This window comes from Copadichromis virginalis, linkage group LG12 (assembly GCF_057382275.1).
Source record: "Copadichromis virginalis isolate Kocher_CV1m ecotype Utaka linkage group LG12, C_Virginalis_male_GT1.1, whole genome shotgun sequence".
Lineage (NCBI taxonomy): Eukaryota > Metazoa > Chordata > Actinopteri > Cichliformes > Cichlidae > Copadichromis > Copadichromis virginalis.
In genome coordinates this window covers 23317420-23337944 of record NC_140629.1, presented here as the reverse complement: position 1 = coordinate 23337944, position 20525 = coordinate 23317420, and the positions used below count along the sequence as shown (strand labels likewise).

At 44.4% G+C, this 20525-nt stretch overlaps 1 protein-coding gene and 1 long non-coding RNA gene across 3 annotated transcripts; both read right to left on the bottom strand.

Annotated features, from left to right (window-relative positions):
- Positions 1-4336: 4336 nt before the first annotated feature.
- LOC146697072 (uncharacterized) lies at positions 4337-5138 on the bottom strand. Its single transcript, XR_014923129.1, has 3 exons — positions 4983-5138; positions 4673-4825; positions 4337-4386 (listed from the first exon to the last, which is right to left on the bottom strand). It is a non-coding gene; the product is annotated as an uncharacterized LOC146697072 (long non-coding RNA).
- Positions 5139-7474: 2336 nt separating this feature from the next.
- On the bottom strand, positions 7475-20254 carry LOC146697071 (beta-1,3-galactosyl-O-glycosyl-glycoprotein beta-1,6-N-acetylglucosaminyltransferase-like). 2 transcript variants are annotated; one of them, XM_085475533.1, is made up of 5 exons: positions 20153-20254; positions 10519-10995; positions 10322-10415; positions 9813-10217; positions 7475-9693 (listed from the first exon to the last, which is right to left on the bottom strand). In XM_085475533.1, exons 2-5 carry the CDS (start codon positions 10824-10826, stop codon positions 9208-9210), a joined length of 1293 nt encoding a protein of 430 aa, XP_085331659.1. In that variant the 5' UTR covers positions 10827-10995; positions 20153-20254; the 3' UTR covers positions 7475-9207. The 2 variants fall into 2 exon arrangements, with proteins under 2 accessions (XP_085331659.1, XP_085331660.1); XM_085475534.1 differs by lacking the exon at positions 20153-20254 and having other exon boundaries at positions 10519-11804.
- Between the last annotated feature and the right edge of the window lie 271 nt (positions 20255-20525).

The window sequence follows — 20525 nt, the reverse complement described above, 5'->3', positions numbered from 1 at the left end:
CTATCTCTAAGGGAGAGGCCAGCCACCCTTCGGAGGAAGCTCATTTCTGCCGCTTGTATCCGCGATCTCGTTCTTTCGGTCACTACCCACAGCTCGTGGCCATAGGTGAGGGTAGGGACGTAGATCGACCGGTAAATTGAGAGCTTCGCTTTTACACTCAGCTCCCTCTTCACCACGACAGACCGGTGCAGCGTCCGCATTACTGCAGCTGCAGCCCCAATCCATCTGTCGATCTCCGGCTCCCTTCTCCCATCACTCACGAACAAGACCCCGAGATACTTGAACTCCTCCACTTGGGGCAGGAACTCATCCCCGACCCGGAGTGGGCACTCCACCCTTTTCCGGCTGAGAACCATGGCCTCAGATTTGGAGGTGCTGATCCTCATTCCCGCTGCTTCACACTCGGCTGCGAACCGTTCCAGTGCGAGCTGGAGGCCCTCACCCGATGAAGCCAACAGAACCACATCATCTGCAAAAATCAGAGATGAGATTCTGAGGCCACCAAAGCGAAAGCCCTCCGCCACTTGGCTGCGCCTAGAAATCCTGTCCATAAAAATTATGAACAGAACCGGAGACAAAGGGCAGCCCTGGCGGAGCCCATCACCCACCAGGAATGAGTCCGACTTATTGCCGGCAATGCGAACCAAGCTCTTGCAACGGTTGTATAGGGATCGAATGGGCCGTAGCAATGGGCCAGACACCCCATATTCCCGCAACACCTCCCACAGGACACCCCGAGGGACACGGTCGAATGCCTTCTCCAAGTCCACAAAACACATGTAGACTGGTTGGGCAAACTCCCATGCACCCTCAAGTATCCTGGAGAGGATAAAGAGCTGGTCCAGTGTTCCGCGACCAGGACGAAAACCGCATTGTTCCTCCTGTATCCGAGGTTCGACTAACGGACGAACTCTCCTTTCCAGCACCCTGGCATGGACTTTCCCAGGGAGGCTGAGGAGTGTGATCCCCCTGTAGTTGGAACACACCCTCCGGTCCCCTTTCTTAAAGATGGGGACCACCACCCCGATCTGCCAGTCCACAGGTACTGCCCCTGATCTCCACGCAACATTGCAGAGGCGTGTCAACCAGGACAGCCCTACAACGTCCAGAGCCTTCAGGAACTCGGGGCGGACCTCATCAACACCAGGGGCTCTGCCACCAAGGAGTTGTTTAACTGCCTCAGTGACCTCGCCCCCGGAAATTGGCGGGTCATTCCCCTCATCCCCAGACTCTGCTTCCTCCTCGGAAGACGTGTCAGTGGGATTAAGGAGGTCCTCGAAGTATTCCTTCCACCGCCTGACAATTTTCTCAGTCGACGTCAGCAGCGCTCCGCCAGCACTATTCACAGTGCAGGTAGAGCACCGCTTTCCCCTCCTGAGACGTCTGACGGTTTGCCAGAATCTCTTCGAGGCAGTCCGAAAGTCTTTTTCCATGGCCTCTCCGAACTCCTCCCACACCCGAGTTTTTGCTTCAGCCACTGCCCGAGCCGCATTCCGCTTGGCCTGTCGATACCTGTCGGCTGCCTCCGGAGTCCCACAGGCTAACCAAGCCCGATAGTTCTCCTTCTTCAGCCTGGTGGCTCCCTTCACCTCTGGTGTCCACCATTTGGTTCGGGGATTACCACCACGGCAGGCACCAACCACCTTGCGGCCGCAGCTCAATGCAGCAGCTTCGGCAATGGAGACGCTGAACATGGTCCATTCGGACTCAATGTCCCCAGTCTCCCTCGGAATGCTGTTGAAGCTCTGCCGGAGGTGTGCGTTGAAGATCTCGCGGACTGGGGCCTCTGCTAGACGTTCCCAGCACACCCTCACTACGCGTTTAGGTGCACCAGGTCTGTCCAGCGACCTCCCCCGCCACCTGATCCAACTCACCACCAGGTGGTGATCAGTTGACAGCTCAGCCCCTCTCTTTACCCGAGTGTCCAGAACATATGGTCGCAGGTCTGCTGATACGATTACAAAATCGATCATCGACCTACGGCCTAGAGTGTCCTGGTGCCACGTGCACTTATGGACACTCTTATGTTCGAACAGTGTGTTCGTTATGGCCAAACTGTGATTAGCACAGAAGTCCAATAACAGAGCACCGCTCGGGTTCAGATCAGGGAGGCCGTTCCTCCCAATCACGCCCCTCCAGGTCTCGCTGTCGCTACCCACGTGAGCATTGAAGTCTCCCAGCAGGACAACAGAGTCTCCAGGTGGAGCACCCTCCAGCACCCCCCCCCCCCCCCCCCCAGGGACTCTAAGAAGGCGGGGTACTCTGAACTGCCACTCGGCGCATAAGCGCAGATGACAGTCAGGACCCGTTCCCCGACCCTAAGGCGCAGGGAACAAACCCTCTCGTCCACCGGGAAAAACCCCAACGCACCGGCAGCAAGCCGAGGGGATATTAGGATACCCACCCCAGCCCGCCGTCTCTCACCAGGGGCAACTCCAGACTGAGACAGAGTCCAGCCCCTCTCCAGGAGACTGGTTCCAGAGCCCAAGCCATGTGTAGAGGTGAGCCCGACTATATCTAGCCGGTACCTCTCAACCTCACGCACTAACTCAGGCTCCTTCCCCACCAGAGAGGTGACATTCCATGTCCCTATTGCCAGTCTTGGCAGCCGGGGGTCAGTCCGCCAGGGCCTCCGCTCCTGGCCACCACCCGGCACACAATGCACCCGACCCCTATGGCGCCTCCTGCGGGTGGTGGGCCTGCGGGAGGATGGGCCCATGTCTCCTCTTCGGGCTGTGCCCGGCCGGGCCCCATGGACTAAGGCCCGGCCACCAGACGCTCGCCCTCGGGCACCCTCCCCGGGCCTGGCTCCAGGGCGGGGCCCCGGTAACCCTATCCCGGGCAGGGTAAACTGTTCCCTCGGTTTCCTTTTCATAAGGGTCTTATGAATCGCTCTTTGTCTGGTCCCTCACCCAGGGCCAATTTTCCACTTTCCCTCAAGTAATTAATGCTTGTCACATCAAAGTATTTTATTTACATCAGATTACTTTAAAAAATCATGTTTGATGTACTAATATTAATCTATTATCATAATATCAATGTATTGCATAATGTCAATATATTTTAATATTTAACACCAACTTATTTTTATTTGCCAGTGGTACGCAATGATATTACGTAATGTAAACACATTGCAATTACAATTATGTTCTTGCAAGACAAATTATGGCTTTAAATCCTACTTAATTTTTTCAATTGAAATATTAACTGATCATTATTGACAAAAAAGGCAAAGACTGAGTGCTACTGAACAATACACCTTTATTAAACTGTAACAGCAGTGAAAGCAGCAATTCTGCCATGAACAAGTCCAAAATCGCATCCATATAAACTTGTTAACACATTTTTAAAGATAGCCTGCAGAAATAACTAAAAGAAAAAGTTAGTTTGAGAATATATTTGCAAATGTTTCACAAAAAACTGACCTTAGCAGCAAATAAAAGAAAGTGCTTATAGATGATCCTGTCATCTCTTACATATAACATTTGTATTAATTACACAATTGAAAATGTAAACTAAATTAAGACTACCTGAAAAAAAGCAACACGCTTTTATGAATAAACAGATTTACACAAATATAACTTGTGTGTTATTTGACAACAGTTTCAGCTTCTGTACAAGTATTTACCTGTACAAGATTTCAACTAAGTTGAGCCTTAAATGACATTGTTACACAACTAATACCAAACACCTACATGAATTTTAATCTTCATTTTAAACATGTAAGCAGGACATTAAGGTTGATTTAGAACATATTGCTAAAAATCGTCAGTAAAAATTTCTTACAACACGATACCAAAAGGAAAAATCATCCTGCATTGCAGTCACATGAGGGGAAAGCAATAAAAACATAAGCAGTATAACGTTACTGAACACAAAATGAAAAACTGCAAAGAATTGCAGAAGTGCAGTCTTTGACTTCTCAATGAAACAGATGGGTTTTTTAAAGCAAGAACTTTAGAGAGTTTAGCTCCATCCAGTTCCATGAAAACCTTCTGGAAAACATCAAAGTTGTAGCGAAGGTCCGCAGGGTAGGCAAGGTTTAATGCATACATGAGTCCAAATAGCATTATCACAGCAAATGCTACATTATCCAAATTCTTCGCCACCCTGATGCCTGAAAGGACAACTCTTGTTTATCTGCTGAAGCTTGCTCTTTAAGAAGATAAATTCAAACAGTGGTGTCTTCAACAATCTCACTGATGGCACGTTCTTCCATGCCCTGTAAAAAAGAAGCCATGTTAGTCATTTCATGCCAAGTAAGTAATATGACACTGTGGAAAGTCCGAAAAAAGAGGAAAAAAAAGACAAGTACATACCACATACTCCTGGATAAGCCAGCGTCTTCACCCATGTAGATACACACTCAGCATCAACATCTTCACACTGAAATGAAATGTATGTAATTAGCATCTTCATTCAGCCCTTGTCCTTCATTTAAGTTTTACTAGTGTACTTTACATAAATGTTTTTAAAGTAAAGGCACACAAATTAATAATAGGTTTACTGGCAATTAATAATAAGTTGACAAAGTGAAGGTTAAAAAAACAAGCAGATGTAAAAATACAAAATGAGAGAATTTATCATGGGAAAACATTTGAAATCTTCCACAATTGTAAAGTTTCATCCAAAGAGGATCATGTTAAGTGAATGTTGAGGCTTTATCACTTACATTATCCATTTATGCCACAATTATTTTCAGTATTAGTCCAAGCTCTCATCTTCTGTTGACCAACTTCACCAGGTTGTCCAAGTGGAGAGCCAGCTGAGCCACGAACTTTGTCTGAGGGGGGATGGTGGCAATTCTCTTAAACTCAGCGTTGATCTGAAAACATGAGCACAGAGGAATGAGCTTCAAAGGTTTAATACCTGGAAGAAGGCTGCAATCACTCATGCTGAAGAAATGGGCTGTCAAATAACAACTGTGCCTTAACCATTTTAGGCTAATACCACAAGAACACCGTGTATGAGGCAAACCTTACCTCATGGAAATCAATTAGAGCAGGCCATCTTGCCATGAAAGCCTCCACCATTGGTGCATCACGAACAACTTCATGTCTTCTGTATGAAAAAGTCTTTTCCATCTTGAGTTTCACCAACTCTGTTACTCTTTTTTTATGTCCATGTGGTGGGCTTTGACACGTCAATAGCTTTAAGAGTCCCTTTGTCTGCTACTTCTGAAACTGAGGTGAGGTTAGGAAACTCATTCCCAAGCAAGAAATCCATAAACTGAAGTCTGAAACTGCCCTGAAGACAACACTGTCTCTTGACTTCAACGATGAGATCCTCAGTTGATTCAGGCGCTCCATTAGAGAGCGAGCCTTCGACAGGTTCCGTCAGCCAAAACAGTCTTTAGGACCATAGGACTCCCCATAGGACTCTGTAGGAAAAAAAGAATTAAATATCAGACATTCAGAAAGAATCATTTCAGTTTAGTTTTCATAAAGCTATCCATACCCAATACTCAAAGTTATAAAGATCAGACATAAAAAAAAGAAGAATTTATTTAATGAAATACATGCTACTGAAGCTATTACACTTATATGAACACCTTTTAATTCTATATGCCTTTTTAAAGTTACAATGTGGACTGATCCAATCTCATAGCCAACCAATGGATAAGTATCAAGGAGTTCACAGAGTGTATATTCTTGTGGATACTGGGCTGAGCTCAAAAGCTGTGTCGTGCTCTCTGTACCAGCCACCAAGCTCTCTGACAATGTAGAATATGCTGTGGTACAATGCAGATATGGTTTTTCAGTATTCTGGCAATCCACCTGCTGCCCTTTGGGCCAGTACCATTCCATTTCTATAAGTTATGCCCTTTAATGTCACACACTGTGCAAGGTTGACCTCTAGAATGTCAGGGAATATGTACCTAATAATAATAAGCTATCTCCTCTTTAAGCAAATCTACTAGAGAGGCAGATACAGCTGAGACCTCTAATTCAGACTTGCCAAGAGATGGGGAGTTTAGATGGTAAGCTATCATCATCTGATGTTTTGACTTCTGTAATCATAAAGGTAAAAATTCCACCATCACAAAAAACATTCATTTTAATTGAAAAAAGATATTCCAGTCCAGAAGAGCATCAATGGTTTCTTTAAAGTACCAATCTTTCTCTCATTTATACATAATGTTTTGAGAAGCAGCTCACATATGTTCTACACAAAGTAGAAAAAAAGCGGGGGAAAGGGTCCTAATTTTTGTTAGGACAATGTTGGAAAATTCACAATACATCACTTAATAAGACATACTCTGTTGAACAAACTTATCTCCTTGTAGATATCTGCTGTATTATTTGGGCATGACCGATAGAATAGTCAAGTGACACTACACCTAAAACAATGACTAAATGGAAAAATGATTTGGCATTTATGGGCACAGGTTCTTAAACCCACGTCTAAGGTGGCAGGATCCTTATTATAACTTGAGTGTGTGTCCTCAGCAAGAATTAAGGTATGGCACTGTGCTCCCAGCTTCTTAAACTCTGACGGTTACAGCCAGACTAATTACCCACTGTAGCCATAGCTAGCACGAGTAACACAAACACTATTGCGCTCTCTCAGTGACGTTTTAACTTGCTAAGCCATCAAAAACGTCAGTGCTCTCTGTCACATGCATAAATTCCATATCTGACCGACAACAGCTGCTTTCTCCCGACTATGTGCAATTTGTTACTATTTTTCAGCTTTAGCCACAAAGCTAATACCAACTTTAGCTAGCACTGTAAAAACAACATGTAGATGCATTACAGACTACTTTTTATATAGCATGCATGCACTACAACAATTCTGTGAAAACGTACCGAACTAAAACAAATGTATTTAAATTACTTACCTTCTCAGTATGCCTGACTCGGTGCCAAAGGTTGCATGTGGCTAAACAGTCTTCCAGAATCTGGCGGTCAATTGCGCTCTCCTTAAATTATGTTGTTGTCTTATTGGATAAGACTCTAGGTCTTATTATCCAATCATATTTAGTTGTTGTCTTTGAATATATTGCATCATTTCCGGTTGTGGTCAAACATGATTACAATGGTTTTAGTATTCTAATTTAGTCACTTTAAATCAATGCAAGAAAAATGAGTAGTCTCAGTATTGTTTATAATCAAGTAAATAGTACTTTATTTAATCATGTAAATAAGAGAAACATGAAAGGCTTGTGTAGCATTAACTAAATTCATTTGTGCAAATTCAAAAGCCTCCCAATTCCCATTTTTTCAGTGCAGGAGCATTTCTCCCTGGAATGTTCTACCACCCCCTCTTTTCAGAAGTTTCTTATTGTTAAAAGGAAATGTTTTCTTCCCACTGTTTTTATCTATGTGAGCCACATGGCTTACAATTTTTAATCAGATTCATCACAGGGTTATTGTGGATTAATTTTGATTAATCAGGATTAAATATCATTCATTTTTATTCTATATTAATCGCATTTTATTTTGCATGAGCAAACAGAAAATGGGAGAATATACGCACTTAACATTTTTATTGAACATCTTGAACATTCATGTTAACAAAAGACTCTGTAAACATTTATGCTCTGCGCATTTATATGGACAGAACCCAGAGTGTCAGATAAAGTGACCAGCTGTTCGTGTCTTGGGCTCAACCACACATGGGAAAGCCTGTGTCTAAACAGCGCCTCTCCCATTGGATAGTAGGAACAATTGCCCTGCCTATAGTAGCAGGGGCCTTCAGCCTCCTGCTGGCTTGCGTGCGCATTCCACTAGAAGTCTGGCGACCTCATGGGCTCTCTTTAGGGGAGTTTCTATTCAGGAGGTGTGTGCAGCTGCATGCTGGGCCTCACCTCACACATTTGCTAGGTTTTACAGGTTAGATGTAACAGCACCTAACCTAGCGCATTCAGTCCTCAGTGCAGGTTCTTCCCAGGTGGGAGCTTCTCCCCTGTGAAGTGATGTTGGGGACAGTTGTCTTCTTAACAGGCATGTCTGGCAATCCGGGAGTCAGTATTTCTCCGATAGTGAGACACAAAACAAATGCTATGAAAGTGAACTTAACCCTTTAAGACCTACCACAGAACCAAGTCCACCAGAGCTTAAATTATATTTTTACATGCTGTAGTGCCATTTTTGGGAGCATTTCAAGTTGATATACATCAATACAACCATTATAGCCCAAATTTTAATAATATGTCTGCATTAAGTGCATAGTAATTACATAAATTGCAAAAAAGTGCAATAAACTACAAAAAAAATTTAAAATCGTTTTTGTTTTTTTAACATATATTTCTAGTTAAAAAATTTCTAGAGGGCTTATCCCTCAAAACTGTAAATACAAAAAAGTTGCACAAAATAGTTTCCCACCACAGGAAATTTATTTTAAGTGTCTTCATAGTTTTTATTTTTGAAATACACCAATTTTTATATACTGCAGGAAAAACGAAAATAAACATTATAATGCAAATTTGCAAAAAAAACCAGCATGTGGATCAAAACAAACTATTTCCAGCAGTGCAATATGAGTACTAAGCATCCCAGAAACAACACAGAAAGTCATAAACTCAAACATAACTTTTAAAAACACCAGTATAAACTTATGATTTGAATTTCAAACACATAGGCTTTTGCAGGGTGAGGTCTATAAATACTCTATAGGCTCTTCTTGTTCGTGTGTTTCTTTTATTTATGTATTTCTATTAGTGCTATTTCTGCTATTACAGTGTATGTGTAATATGACAATGTTTAAAATGCAGGAGAGAAAAAAAAGAAGGAAAAGAAATGAACAGGGGAGAAAATAGACAAAAATATAAAAGGATAGACCACAAATAGAAAAGTGTGATGGATTGTCAACTGCTGCACATGTAAGGAAAAAAAACATACAGCACCTGAAACAGGAAAAAAAAAGTGAAAAAGGATAGATACACAAATCAACAAATCCTGTTATGTGTAAGTGTTTTTGTATGTATCTTTGTAACAAAATGTACTTGATAATGTGGGTGGGAAATCACAATAACAATCCCCAGCAGCCGACGGAGATAGGGGCAGCCAACCCCATTTATCCTCAACTCAGGAAAGCACTGACACCACATTTAAAGCAACAGATATAAAGAAACTGTTGTACATTCCTAAAATCTCCTCAACACCTATAACACATCTTTGACAATCATGACCCAACACTACCGAAGAATCTGTTTATAGTTTATCTTTTAGTATTGTCTTTCATAATAATTAATAAACACTTCACCTAAACTAACTCAGTCAGTGCCTTGTATCTCAGATATTTCTCCAAGCAGTAGATAGCAATGAGATCTCTGTCTGCATCAAACTTATTGGCAAAAAGGTGATGCTGTTCAGTCAACCACTGCAGGTCTCCAGCACCATACACACATATTGATCTGACATGGTGGCCTTTACATTCTGGGTATACTGCTTGCAGAGAACCCTCTGACCCCTCGTGCCACTGCCACTTCACCATCCGTGCAATTGCATTCATGTCTGTCATGTCAAATTTACTGTTGGGCCATGTTGAACCAGGAACACCAGGCATTCGTTGTATTGTTGCCCACAGAAACTCATCAGGACTGTAGGTGTCTTTGGCCCACTCAATGAGGGCCTGTATTCGCTTGTCTTCCAACACACTGCGAATGTAACCTCGGTTGACCACAATGTAGGCATTTCCTGATAGTATAGGGAGATTGAAGGGAGCTGGATCCTTTGTTTTTCCTATTGGCTGGGACAATTGAAAGGTTAACATGATGGGGAGTCAGTCTGAGTTGAAGGTTTTTAGAATAGCAAAGAGAATTGATAATAGCTACATCATACATTATGAAAAATATCCAAAAGAAGTACCTGCATTTTTCCATCAACTACTTGGTAAACATTCATCACCCTCTTCTTCTTTCCTTGAGACATTTCTTCCGACTCCAAACTGTTACCTCCTTTTAGTGAACGCAAAGCTTGCACAATTTCCAAATTAGTTTTTAGAGGGAAATCCTGACCACAGAGGTTGATGAAGTATTTCCATGTTGTACTGGTGTTATAGAGATCAGCCATGCAGTTAAGATCAGCCTGTACACGTGTCCATCCAGCGTAGACCACATCCACAGTCTTGCTGACCATGAACACATTTGGGAAACAGGAAGTAATGGCATTGATGGCAATAAAGACTGAGGCCGGTGCTTTTTTGTCCACATGGACACAATAAATATTTTGAGGTGCGTAGATAGCTCGCAGTAGTCGTTCAAAGCTATGAACCTATGAATAAAAAGAATTTAATTGAATGTATCAATTAGTAATTTAAAAATTTTTACACCTGCTGCTGAGCTTTTCAGTAAACTTTGAATATAGAAAATACATACCTTGTGATGGACAACCATAGAGTAAGCTAGTGGAAAGTCCTCTTCTTCCTTGCTTAATGGGAAAGTTATATATTTCCTCCTCATCTTGAATTCACTGTAAATTCAAAATTTTGAAGACGCAATGTTGCTTTTAAATTCCATATATTTAAATCGTTACTAAGAGGTAATTAGTGAAACCTGTGATTTAAAGCACAAACCTGCAGTCTTTGGTTGCATTGATATAATACTCATCAGGAATCTGAGTACTCTTCTGAAAGTCTTTGGTGATGGTCAGTAATTTGGCTTGCTGTATTTCATCCTTCTCTCCCTGCAGGATTGCTGAGCAGTTGCAAACTTTCTCTGGGCTCTCATCATCATCGGTATACTCTAGCCATTGATACCTGAGGATGTAGGCAGCACTTCTGCCTGTTTTCAATTGACTAAGTAGGATAAACATCCACAGTGATCCCAGTACAGCAATGAACTGCAATAATTGTAGCCGCCAGCCTCGTTTTGGAAACCACATTATTTACAGTAATCAAATCTCGAATATAATAAAATTAAAGTGTGTGAGAGCTGCTAAAATGTCTGACAGACACTTCTGGTGCCATAAAATAATAATGAACAATATTTAATAATGCATAGATAAGTTTACTTTCACGAAGGTATGCTGGTTAGTCTGTCCATCACTGCACCTGGAACGATGAGAGAACATGAGTTAGTAGGAAAGAAATATATGTTTTGTTTTGGAGGAAAGAAGGCTCAGGGTTTAAGTAGTCATCATCATGGGCTCATCCGATTAGAATGAGAATAAGCAGTCATCAATCATTTGCAGGTTTTGTCGTTTTATTGAATAATGGGTAAAGGAAAGACACACATGGACTGCTATCTCTCAGCTGCCGCCCCATGTGGGAGTGAGGAAAGAGTGAGCTGCAGGTGAGTGCAGTCCTTAAGGCCAAGCACCAGACCCAATCAAAGGTGAGGAAAGAAACAAGGTGCATCTGGTGAAGTGAATGTGCTGAAAGGTGAGCCTTTACAACATGTTTGTTTTGGGGTTTTTTGTTGCTTTTTTAAAATGCACCTGTAATTTTTATATTTTTGGCCATTTTAAAACATTTTAAAGTAGTAACAAGAGTAAGAAATTAGCAATCGCTAACTTTTTTTTAGCTGTAGTATCCCTATCAAATTCAAACCAACATAAAGCGATAAGAAAATCTAAATATGTTAAAGAGCACCTCTAACACTTTCTGCAAGGTCGATATTTTTTTTTGTTTGATCTGAAATCCCTTCTGCAAACTCTGCCTTCTAAAATTTTAAGAACTTTAGAAAATAATAATGACATGTTGAAATATCAGGCAACACCATATATGTGAGAATCTCTGTAGTTTTAACACCATAAAACTCTCTAGACTTATTTGTTCTATCAATCAATCAATCAATCAATCAATCAGTCTTTATTTATAAAGCACTTTTCATACAAAAAATGTAGCACAAAGTGCTTTACATAGTTAAAAGCAGCCCACCCCACCCTCCAACTCACTCCCCACACTCTCATTAACATAAATGATGTGAATACACACATATCCCCCCCCCCCCCCCAAACTGTTACACCCCATGCACAGCTGGTACAAGTACGGCACCAAAGAGCGACGTCTTCCCTCATGTGATACCAATAGAATCGGGTTCGTAGTCTGGCCACAGTCCTCTCGACACCAAAATGTCCACCCACTGGCCCTTCGTGCATCTGGCCCATCACTTCTGGTTGTAGCTTGCGTGGCAGTACGATTTGGGGATAGAACTGGGTCTCGTCAAGGCAGTAGAAGCGACGGACCAGAACTCCATCTCTGAAGTAGAGCCGATTCCATTGAGCCCAGTATGTCTTAGTGGCTGGGCTGCATGGTGAAACGATAGTCCATGGGGGGCGCTCACTGCTGGCCTCCATCCAGGCGCGTATGGGTGCAATGTCTGCATCAGCGTCCTGGGCTTGGCTCAGCTCCCCCATGGTCCAGCCATGAAACAGAGAAGCAGTATCAAGGGTTTTAGCCACATATACTTTCTCAGTCAGCTTTACAGTGTGTGTATTAGTGGACATGTTCTGGTGTGATATGTCTGTTCTAGTGTGAATTGTCTGTTCTGAGATGTCTGTGTTGATAGGAGTGTTTTGACATAAAATGTCTGACTTTGTAAGAGCAGTTTGGTCTAAAGTCTTTGTTTCTGGTGTGGTGGTGTTATGACTTATCCCCACTAGACACACCGCTGTAGTAGTCGGTTGTCCCTCCACCCTCACCGGACTCAGCAACAGGGAGCTGGTGTCAGAGTCCAACTCGCATTGAACTGCCTGATGACTGGCCCCCCCGAGATGCTTGGGGGGGTCCTGCACTCTGCATGGACAGGACTGGCGACAGGGTCTTCTGGAGAGGCTATCAGCATTGGTGTGCACTCGACCTGGACGGTGGATGATCTCAAAGTTGTACTCGGCAAGCTTCTCGAGCCATCGAGCTAATTGTGTCATGGTCCTGGGTCGGTGACCCAGCGCTTTAAGTTTATTATTAGCATTTTCCAATTTATTATCATGATTATTATTATTGTTTGAGTTCTACGTGTTATATTCGGTCTGCGTCTGTATCTGTCTGTCTATGGTGTCACCCCGTCTGTTTGTGAATCTGTCTGTTTAGTTCAATGTCTTGTCTGGTTCCATGTGTCTGAGTTTCCTGTTTTATTGTGAAGGTCTGTGTCGTATGTGAGTGTGCTCAGTTTACGTTTCCCCTGTCTCGTCAGCTGTGATTTCTCCCAGGTGTGTTCCCCTCCTGTCTCTTATCCCTTGATTACTGCCATCTGTGTATTTAAGCCCTGTGTTTCTCTGTGTCAGTGTCACGTCGTACCCTCAGATTATGCCTGTGTGTTTCTGTTCTCCATATTCCGTGTTCACTTCAGGTTTTGTTTTTGTACCAGCAATAAAGCTGAGGTTTTGAGTTTCACGTTTGTGTCTGAGTCCTGCGTTTGGATCCTCCTCTCCGCCTGCCCGCACACAGAGCCCTGACAAATGGTCCCTCTGGCTCTTTCATTTTTGTTAGCCACCGTAGACTGCTATGGTCTGTGCGCACTTTGAAAGGCCGTCCAAGGAGATACTGGCGAAAGTGGGACGTGAAATCCACGACGGCTAGTAGTTCACGTCGTGTGGTGCAGTAGTTTTGTTCAGTTCTTGATAGCTTACGACTGCCATATGCCAGCACACGTTCCACGCCCTGTTGCATCTGTGACAGCACCGCGCCGATGCCAGTGTCGCTGGCATCAGTGTCTAGTGTCATTTCTCCATGGTCAAGTGGATAGCCAAGAACAGGGGCAGAGGTGAGTCGACACTTCAGCTTGTCGAAAGCTGCTTGGTGCTCAGCATGCCACTGAAAATGTGCATTCTTCTTGGTCAGGTTGTGCAGGGGTTCGGCTATAGAGGCAAAATCTTTCACAAACCGGCGGTAATATGAGGCCAGGCCGATGAAGCGTCTGACCTCCTGGATGGACGTAGGTGTGGGCCACGTCTGAACTTTTTGAACTTTGCTGGGGTCGGTAGCCACACCATGCTCGGATACCACATGGCCAAGATAAGCAACTTCGCGGCGAAAGAGGCAGCATTTGGCAGGTTTCAGTTTCAAGTTAGCTTGTTGAAGTCTATAGAATACCTGGCCAAGCCGTTGCAGCATCCCCGACACGTCCTTAGCCAGCACGATGATGTCGTCCAAGTAGACCAGGCAGGTCTCCCACTGCATGCCAGCCAGGACGCGGTCCATCAGCCGCTGGAACGTTGCCGGGGCATTGCATAGTCCAAATGGCATGACGTTCCACTCAAAGAGGCCTGTCCTAGTGCAGAAAACGGCGGCCCTGCGTGCTCTAGGCGTCAGCTCAACCTGCCAGTAGCCTGATGCGAGGTCTAATGTGCTGAACCATCTGGCAGTTGAGAGTGTGTCCAGCGTGTCCTGGATGCGGGGCAGCGGGTAGGCGTCTGTTATGGTGCGGTCGTTGAGAGCCCTGTAGTCAATGCAGAGACGGTATGTCCCATCTTTCTTATGCACCATAACGATGGGCGAGGCTCAGCTGCTGCAGCTGCGTTGGGCGAGACCGCTCTGTAGACTGTCGTAGATCTGCTGATCAGCATTTTGCTGCTTTTCCCCTGCCATTCTTCGCGGATTTTGTTTGACTGGGGCACCAGGACGGGTTATGATGTCATGCTGCACAAGGCTGGTTCGGCCCAGGTCAGCAGGCCCTGTAGAAAACACATGTCCATAAGTGCAAAGCAAGCGTTTCAGTTGGAGCTGTTCATAGTCATTGAGGTCTGTGGAGCTCTGGGCATAGAGCTCCTGCAGGTGCAGAGGAACCACAGGAGGGCTGGTCAGAGAGTCTGCAGCTGGGGAGACCATGGAGGGTTCCACGGCCTCAGCTGGCTGGAGGAGCCCGGCAATGGATCCCGCCTTAATTGTTACTGCTTTATTGCCAAGGTTAAAAAGGCGAAGTGGGACAGCTTTAGAAGGCTGTGCGTTGACTAGGACTCTGGCGATAAGTACTTTGTGCTTCTCAACAAAACCTTTGGTGGGACTAAGCATCATGTCACCTCGAGCTGCTGCACCAGGATGCACATTGCTCTTGCCCCCGGTTCCACCACCACAGTTCTAGCTATTCTCACTGCGTGTGACTTTGTACTGGCTTCGGTTTGGTAGTAGAGTACCTCTTCACCGAAAAGGATGATGCGGCGTTTGCCAAAATCAAGACGTGCTTCAGCTTGAGTGAGGAAGGGATGCCCAAGCAGCACCTCATTTCCTGCTATATCTGCCACCAAGAAATCAACATCCACCTGTCGATTGTTGATATTGACAGGTATCTGGGCTTCACCTAGCACCGGCACGTCCCCAGGTCCCACACCAAGCAAGGTCTCAACAACTGAGGGCTGTAGTGGTGGTCTCACGTCTGGGTAGATGGAGTTGTAGTAGGGCAGCGGCAGCACGCTCCTCCGGGCTCCACTGTCCAAAACAGCACATACCTCCACTTCGTAGAGGCGCATGGGGATACTCATTTCTTGGCTTTGGCACTTAAGGTGGAGCACAGTGGGTTTTGGGCTGTCCCAAGGGCTACTGTTCAATGTTAAGGCCTTGGTGGTTTTGTGAGGGGAAGGGCACTGCTTTTGGACATGGCCCCAACCTTGACAGTTATGGCAGCGAACCCCACTCCTTTTAAAGTTTCTGTGATTGTTCGGTGTTGTCGAGGGTGTGTGTGGGGCAAAACGATTCGGTGAGGGGCTAGCTGCAGGTGCATGCTCAGCAACAGTCTCATCTCTGTCTTTTTCTCTGACGACGGCAGCTCGGGGCCGGCGTTCAGCTGCGTTACGGGCTCCTTGCTGCATGGCACTGGTTACATAAGATGCAGCCCTTTTAGTGGTTTCGTGTCGGTGGGCTATTTCGTATGCACAGGCAAGTGTGGCTGGGTGCCTCTCTAGCAACTTCTGTACTATTTCTGCATCACCCAGCCCATTGGTGAAAACTTCAACAGCTATAGAGTCTTGTTCAATCTCTGCTCTATTACCATATGCAACAGCCACTTTCCCATAAATGTCATCTCTGAAAACATGCAGGGCCTCACCAGGTTTACGCACTCGCTGCCTCAGTTCTACAGCAACAGCAGCTGCATGGTCAGAAGAAGGGCCATATGCAGTTTCCAGTTCGTCCACCAGGCGGCGGTAATCCCATTTGGATGAGCGGGGATTTCTGTGGATAATGGCCCCTGCTGCTCCAACTAGGCAGAATTTAAGCTGAGTTGTCATTGTTTTTTCTGACCAATAGTTGGCTTCAGCGCAGCTCTCAAACCTGTGCAGAAATTCCTTCCACGGTGTGGTGCCGTCATATTGGCCCGGACGTAGGGTGGGGACTCTCTCTCTAGTGTCACCGTCCTCTTCACTGTCAGATGGGGGCTGTCGGGGCACACAGCGGGTCTTGCCTGGTTTCGAGCGGGGTTTATGCTGTGCAGTGATTTCCCCATAGCTAATGGCTTCATTAAGGCTACTGGAAGGCATACATTGCATGGGTGTATTTAACATTGCGTTAAACTGAGCCGGTGTGCTGTGTACAAAACTGTCCATGTGAGCGGAGGAAAATGGGTTTGAGTCTGGATAGTGGATTTTCATTTGGGGAGTAGGAACTGGATAATAGTTCATGCTGCTGCCTGTGTTTCTCTCACGGCCGTAGCTGCGGCATTCAGCATCAACGAAGGGATTCGTGCGGGAAAACTGCGGCCGGGCAGGACCATCGGGCGGCGCGAATACACACTCTCCATTAGCGTGTGTGTTAGCACAACTTTCAGCACACAGGAATGGGTTCATATGTTCACATTTAGTCACAGCTCTGTCTCTGTTAGCTTCCCTAATGCTCGCGGCACCCTCGGAGACACTGGTCAGCGATATGAACGGGTTGGAGTAATTGGTCTCAAGTCCGTACTTTTCACGAGAATGGCGAGCAGCGGCCATCGCTAGTTAGCTTAGCTACGGCTAATACACTTGTAATTACGGTCACTCGGCTCCTTTGACAACGTGAGAGGGTCCCTTCGTGGTCGCCAGTGTTAACCGTTCCTCGCCGTCAGTCCCCTGACCGTGGTCAGGAGACACGAGGGGAGATGCTTCCTCCAGGGCCGAAGTTTGTCCTCCTTCGGGGTTAACTCCCTTCACTTTTGTGGAGTAGTGAGACAGACAGAAATCAGCCGAGGCACCGGAGAGTACTGAAGAGATGAGGCTTTAATAACAGTACTGCACACTTCGGAAACACACTGCATAGCCTGTAGCCCGTTAGAACGCTGCTCCCGGTCGCCCTCTCTACCCATGACACACTTTCTCACTCTCTTTTCCCTCTTTCGCTCCCCGCGTTTCCTTCACGCGCATGCTCACACACACATCACATACACTCCTTACTGCACCCAGTCACACACAAGACAGCAATTCCCGCAACAATATGGTAAAAGCAGATCTGAGAGATAAGAAGGCCCAAGACCATTAAGACATTTAAAAACCAATAAAAGAACTTTAAAATCGATCCTGAAACACACGGGGAGCCAATGCAGCGATTCTAAAACCGGTGTAACGTGGGCCCGCCCTCTGGTTTTCGTCAGCACACGAGCTGCCGAGTTTTGCAAAAGTTGTAAAGTTGAAATATTCTTCTTAGGAAGACCAGAGAGCAGGGCATTACAGTAATCAATGCGACTGGTAATAAAAGCATGCATCAGCATCTCTGTGTTGGCCCAAGAGAGAATAGGGCGGACTCTGGCTATATTTTTTAGATGATAAAATCCAATTTTGGTTATATGTTTAATATGTGGGATAAAACCAAGCTCAGAGTCAAAAATAACACCCAGGTTTTTCACTTGTAGCGAAGGACATAGTGAAAATGCCTCTAATTTAGACAAGAGTTTCTCTCTCTGAGCCTCAGGACCGACGATTAAAACTTCAGTTTTGTCCTGGTTAAGCTGTAAAAAGTTTTCTGCCATCCAAGATCTTATATCTAAAATACAGTTAAAAAGGGCATCCATTGGTCTGGTGTCATCAGGAGACACAGAGATGTACAGCTGCATGTCATCAGCGTAACTGTGGAAGTTCACTCCATGCCTCCTGATGACACCACCGAGAGGGAGCATATACAAATTAAAAAGTACAGGGCCTAGAACCGACCCTTGAGGCACACCACATGTCATTTTATGGATCTTAGAGGAGCATGTATCCATACTCACCATAAAAGTTCTGTCAGAGAGATAGGAAGTGAACCAGTTGTGTACAGCACCAGAGAGGCCCACCATGTGTTTCAGTCTGTTTAAAAGAATAGCGTGGTCTACTGTATCAAAGGCTGCGCTTAGATCCAGTAGCACCAGGACTGAGAGCTTTTGGGAGTCCCAGTTACATCTAAGATCATTTAAAACCTTTAGGAGAGCCGTCTCTGTGCTGTGGTTCACCCTAAATCCAGACTGGAATATCTCCAGGATCTGTCTATCATTCAAAAAGTCATTAATCTGAGTAAAAACAAGTTTTTCTAAGATTTTACTTAAAAATGGTAAGTTGGATACAGGTCTGTAGTTATTAAAATCATTACAATCCAAATTGCTCTTCTTCAGAAGGGGTCTCACCACCGCCGTTTTAAAGGCAGCAGGGAAGACACCCAACTGAAGAGAGCAATTCATCATGTATAAAAGCTCAGCCTCGAAAAATCCATAAAGTGTTTTAAAGAGTGAAGAAGGGATTGGATCTAAAAGACATGTGGTGGGTCTCACTGTGGAGAAAACTTTCTGAAGGTTCTCAGCATTAACCAGGACAAAGCTGTCCAGTGTCTCCTCAGGTACAATCGAGCCCTCAGATGTGTTTACAAACATATCGCGATTAGATAAAATATCAGATCTGATGGCGCTGATTTTTCCCCTGAAGTGGTCTGCAAACTGCTCACAGAGTGAGTCTGTGGGGGTTCTTTGGGAGCTGTTAAAATCAGGGTTAAATAAATGATCTATGGTGGAAAAGAGGACCTTGGGATTATTTTTGTTATTACTGATTATTTTGGCGAAGTATGAATTTCTTGAGTTCCTTAATGTATTATTGTACATTTTAAGTTGCTCGCAAAATATTTGATGGTTGATAGTATTTTTATTTTTCCTCCATCTCCTTTCTGCTGCCCTGCAATTTCTTTTGAGTTTTTTGACTTCTTCGTTTCTCCAGGGTGATGCATGTTTTACGTTAATCTTTTTGGTGGTGAGTGGAGCAACGGAGTCAATGCTTTTCTTCAGTTTGCTGTTGAAATGATTAAAAATCAAATCGCAGGGTGCAGGTAAAATCACAGGGGGGCATTCGTCTAAAACCCTGGTAAAATTTGCAGCCACTTCAGAGGTTAGATAGCGCCTCCTTACAGTTCGCACCGAGGTCTCCCGCTGAATAAAACCGGTTTACAACACATCTGCTGTTGTTGTTTAACTACATTCCATTCACTGTTACCTAGCACTCTGTGTACTGTAACCACAAACGGGGCAACTGAAGATTTAGATTCATTAAAAACAAAGGCCAAGTCAGTTTTTCTTTCTAGCCCTTTTAAAGTATTTTTCCTTTTATGGATAAAAGTATTCATTTCCCTTCATTTCCAAGATTTTTTTTAGTATAAGCCTGTTAAATGTCTAAAATCTAATTTATTTTAAATCTCCATCCATCCATTCACTTCCGCTTATCCTTTTCAGGGTCGCGGGGGGCGCTGGAGCCTATCCCAGCTGTCATAGGGCGAGAGGCAGGGTACACCCTGGACAGGTCGCCAGTCTGTCGCAGGGCCAACACACAGGGACAGACAACCATTCGCACTCACATTCACTCACACATTTACACCTAGTGGCAATTTGGATTATCCAATTAACCTATCCCCACAAGCTGCATGTCTTTGGACGGTGGGAGGAAGCCGGAGTACCCGGAGGGAACCCACGGAAACACGGGGAGAACATACAAACTCCACACAGAAAGACCCCGGCCTGATGGTGGAATTGAACTCAGGACCTTCTTGCTGTGAGGCAACAGTGCTAACCACCGTGCCACCGTGCTGCCTTATATTAGATCTGTGAACTAAAATTTAACATTTCTGTGTATTTAATCTGCCACTGCAGCAAAACATAAAAATCTGCAGTTCAGATCAAGGACCAACATAAAACTTTAAATTCAATAGGTTTTTTAAGGTAACATGCACAATAAGACAGCAGGAATTTGTGAAAATGAAGCAAAGGTTCTTTTTTTAAAAGTAAAAATATTCTATGAGGTAATTGAACTACACTACAAACAGGCATAAATCATGAAATGATGTTTGAACTTACCTGGAGTTTTGGCACAATAAATCTATTTTTCTATTATTCAGTTTCTTTCCTTGTGTGCTTTGGCATTCCTTTAAGCTTTCTGACAAATGTAACCTGCAGAACACGTTTTCATCAGTTTAGTAGGTGAGGCATTAACAAACTGAAAACATCCTGTCAGTATTTTTCAGAGTAAAAACATCTTTTCAACTGACACATTTATTTCACACTTGATGATTTGTAGCCCTTACAAGAGTTTGTTAAATAAATATATACCAAACAGATCTTGGTAAGAGCAAATGGAAATATATTTAGGATAGAACAGGCAAGTATATTTCCCTGTAGACCTGACCTTGGGAGTGAAACCCATCTAGCCAGCAGGATAATACTTCTAATA

Coding starts and splice junctions, on each gene's coding strand:
- LOC146697071 (XM_085475533.1), bottom strand. CDS start 10,826: ATGTGGTTTCCAAAACGAGGCTGGCGGCTACAATTATTGCAGTTCATT. Junction 10,416..10,518: donor AATGCAACCAAAGACTGCAG/GTTTGTGCTTTA, acceptor TTGAATTTACAG/TGAATTCAAGATGAGGAGGA. Junction 9,694..9,812: donor TAGTTGATGGAAAAATGCAG/GTACTTCTTTTG, acceptor CAATTGTCCCAG/CCAATAGGAAAAACAAAGGA.